This window comes from Pinus tabuliformis, chromosome 4_1 (genome assembly GCF_031772625.1).
Source record: "Pinus tabuliformis cultivar Carrire ecotype Pingquan chromosome 4_1, CPIR1, whole genome shotgun sequence".
NCBI classification, from domain to species: Eukaryota; Viridiplantae; Streptophyta; class Pinopsida; order Pinales; family Pinaceae; genus Pinus; species Pinus tabuliformis.
The window spans coordinates 799,681,815-799,685,148 of record NC_142303.1 but is presented as its reverse complement, the minus strand read 5'-3'; the positions used below and the strand labels follow the sequence as shown (position 1 = coordinate 799,685,148).

General features: G+C 32.0%; 1 protein-coding gene across 1 annotated transcript; it reads right to left on the bottom strand.

The window, feature by feature from the left end:
• Positions 1 to 1,675: 1,675 nt before the first annotated feature.
• Positions 1,676 to 2,542, bottom strand: LOC149178618 (protein RECOGNITION OF PERONOSPORA PARASITICA 7-like). Its single transcript, XM_089422173.1, has one exon. The coding sequence runs from the start codon at positions 2,540 to 2,542 to the stop codon at positions 1,676 to 1,678; it is 867 nt and encodes a 288-aa protein (XP_089278299.1).
• Positions 2,543 to 3,334: the final 792 nt, after the last annotated feature.

The window sequence follows — 3,334 nt, the reverse complement described above, 5'->3', positions numbered from 1 at the left end:
TATTAATTTAAAAATATAAAAGTTTAAATTTAATTGTAGATATATAATTATAAATAAATATAATTTTGATAAATTATAATAGAAAAATTAGCTCAGTAAGCTTTGGATTGATTGTGAATAGGTGTAGTGTTAACACACTCCTTACAATAGGTCACCGATTCAAATTCATACTGGTGTTAACACTTGATTATGAAGCATCCACATATTCTCAAGAGAGGTAACGAGATTAGTGGAAATTGGCTTCCTCTAATCAAAAGAGAAAAATGAGAGAAGCACTTGAGATTATGAAGCATCCACATAATCTCAAAAGGGACATAGAAAAATGAGAGAAGCACTTGAGATTATGAAGCATCCACATAATCTTAAAAGGGTCAAAAGAGAAAAATGAGAGAAGCACTTGAGATTATGGAGCATCCACATAATCTCAAAAGGGGCAAAGAAAAATGAGAGAAGCACTTGAGATTATGAAGCATCCACATAATCTCAAAAGGGACAGAGGGAACGAGATTTCTTCTAGTTGTGCTTCCCAAAGTATAGTATCAAAATATATATTTTCTATTTTTTATCTTATTTATATTTTCTATGATTACACTATATTGGATTTAATTAACATTTTTAGTCCTTAAGCTTTATACTCTATTTATATTTTAGTTATTAAATATTTATTATGAATAATTAATAAATAAATAAATTATTATTATAATAATATTTATTTATTTATTACAAGTTAATAAATAATTAATTATCAATGAATGATTAAATAACTATTTTTAATAAGTAAATTAATAAATTTATTAATTATCATTAATCATTTTTGTTATTAAATAAATAAATAAAATTATTATTATTTAATTATTATTAGTCATTTTTTAATTTCTAGTGCATTATTTAGGTTTAGATTTTATAATTTAGGATTTTAGTAGTTTTTTTTTAATAATAATTTTGTTCATTTAGTATTTATTCATTGAATCTAAAGCATCTTTTTTTAAACATGGACCACAGAAAATTGAAATCTAATTGTAAATTTGGTGGGACTATAGCTTCATCAAGTTCAATATATCACTCCAATTGGAGTAGGGAATTAAACCATCTTTTTTTAAACAAAGACCACAGAAATTTGAAATCTAATTGTAAGCTTGGTGGGACTACATCTTCATCACTTCCAATATATCACCCCAATTGGAGCAGGGAATTAAACTAATAACTTCACATCAAGGACTGTCTTAACAAAGCACTCCATCGATGTCTATCCAAAACCAATGAACATAATTATTATTAACTTTAATAATGTTGAAACTGATAATTATTATTGACTCTAATAAAAAACTTTCCTAGAAAAATAGATATAAATTATTAAATAACAATGTAAATAAATTAACTTAAATAAATTATAATTTTTTTTAAAATAAGGGCTATTACTTTAAAATAATTATTAAAAAAGAAATTAATTAAGCAACAAAAATATGAATTAATTAAGAGAAAAAAATAACAAAAATATAAATTAATTAAATTATATAAAAATAACATTTAAACATCACACATTGTCATTGTCATTCCGAAATAACATTTAAATAATGTTAAACACAAAATATCTCACACTTTCAAATTAATAATATTACAATTTGTATGAGGTATAACAAAACATTTATGATGGTAATTGTGTACACATCGGCGTTCAATTAAAAAAATGTGCTAGTCTATTTTTCACATTCTCATTTTCCCAAATTAAATTTTGGGACCACTCAACCTCTCCAATTATTTGCTGCAACCTGGACAGTTTCTCCATTCCTCTAGGCAATCTCCTCAGTAATGGACAATTTAATATCTCCAATGATCTAAGTTGAGGCATTGTGTTTTCATCCCACACATCATAGGGTCCCACCATATTCTCTACCTTCGGATAGTCATACAAAACCAACGTCTCCAACGCTGGAAAGCCGCCGCTCCCCACCGCTAACTCCCTTAGCTCATTGCAACCCTGTATTTGAATGTCCCTTAAATTAGGTAGCTTCTCTAATACCAATCTTCTCAGTGATGGACAACCAACTATGTTAAAATGTTGAAGTTTGGGTGTTACTCCATCGTTGATCACACCAGAGGGTCCCACGATAGTCTCACACTTGTCTAGAAGACTAAGCGTCAAGACCTCGAGCATTTGAAGACCGCAACTCTCAATTTCGAGTGCTTCAAGCTCCGTGCAATCCCACATCTTTAACTTCTTTAAACGAGGTAATTTCCTCGTTCTCAATCTCTTCAACGAACTGCAAGATGTTATTTCTATATATTCGAGTTGGGGCATTGTTTCTTCACTTGACAAAACAGATGATCCCACCATCATGCTTTCTTTTGTGCTTACATGGTCAAGTGTCAAGCTCTTCAACATTGGAAAGCCCCCGCCCACAATTCCAGGAAGCTCCCCGAGTTGGTCACACTGATACAATTGTAAAACTCTCAGGTTTTGAAACTGAGGAATGCAACTGGGTAAACTTAACCCCTTATAATACGAGAGTATAAAATGTTCCAACTTGTTCAGATTATACATGTTGAAGGGAAAAATTGTAAGATTTTTGAGATACACAGATCTAGATCTGCAAAACAATAAACAAGCTTGCAAGAGAAGGAAGGAAGCGATCAAGAATTGAGAAAAGAATGGAATGAATCTTCAATATTAGTTTCTAGAATAAATACATAAAAACAACTAAATTAAGCTTAGTTGTACATGCAATAACTTAAGTTAAGTAAAGCTAAGTGTGCTTTATCTTATGTTAATGTGTACATGTGCCACATGCAAGCAATAAGTGAACTGAAGCTAATCTAGGTGCATGTACACCAACACAGCTAGTCTAAGTGCATGTACACCACACCCCCCCTTAACCATAACTTAGGTGAGTGTGATGCAAAATGAATGAGTCCCGGCAACACGGCCATTTTAGGTACCCATATACAATGCATAAAAAGGAGGAAAGAGGGAAAACCTAGTGGGAAGAAAACCCCCCTCAAAATATAATGCAAAAGTAGAGAAAAGACAACTGCTAGGCAGTCGTGTCCTTCACCCCGAGACGATCTCGCAGGAATCGAAACTTCTGCTCAGTGAAAGTCTTGGTGAAGATGTCAGCAATCTGCTCGGAACTAGGACAGTACTGAAGATCGATGATCCCTTCTTGTGGTGCAGAATGAAGAGCAATCAAAGCATGCCCATTACCTCTTGGATCTGGTGCTTTTTCTCCAGACTTCTTCTTAGCATTCTCAGGAATGTGGTCTCCAAGATTGTGTTGCTGGAGTGTCTGCGCCATAAGATCTATAGTCTTCTTCATGCATGCAGATTCAGGATGAA

Excerpts from the sequence above, each read along its gene's own strand:
- LOC149178618 (XM_089422173.1), bottom strand. The coding sequence starts at position 2,542 with ATGTATAATCTGAACAAGTTGGAACATTTTATACTCTCGTATTATAAG.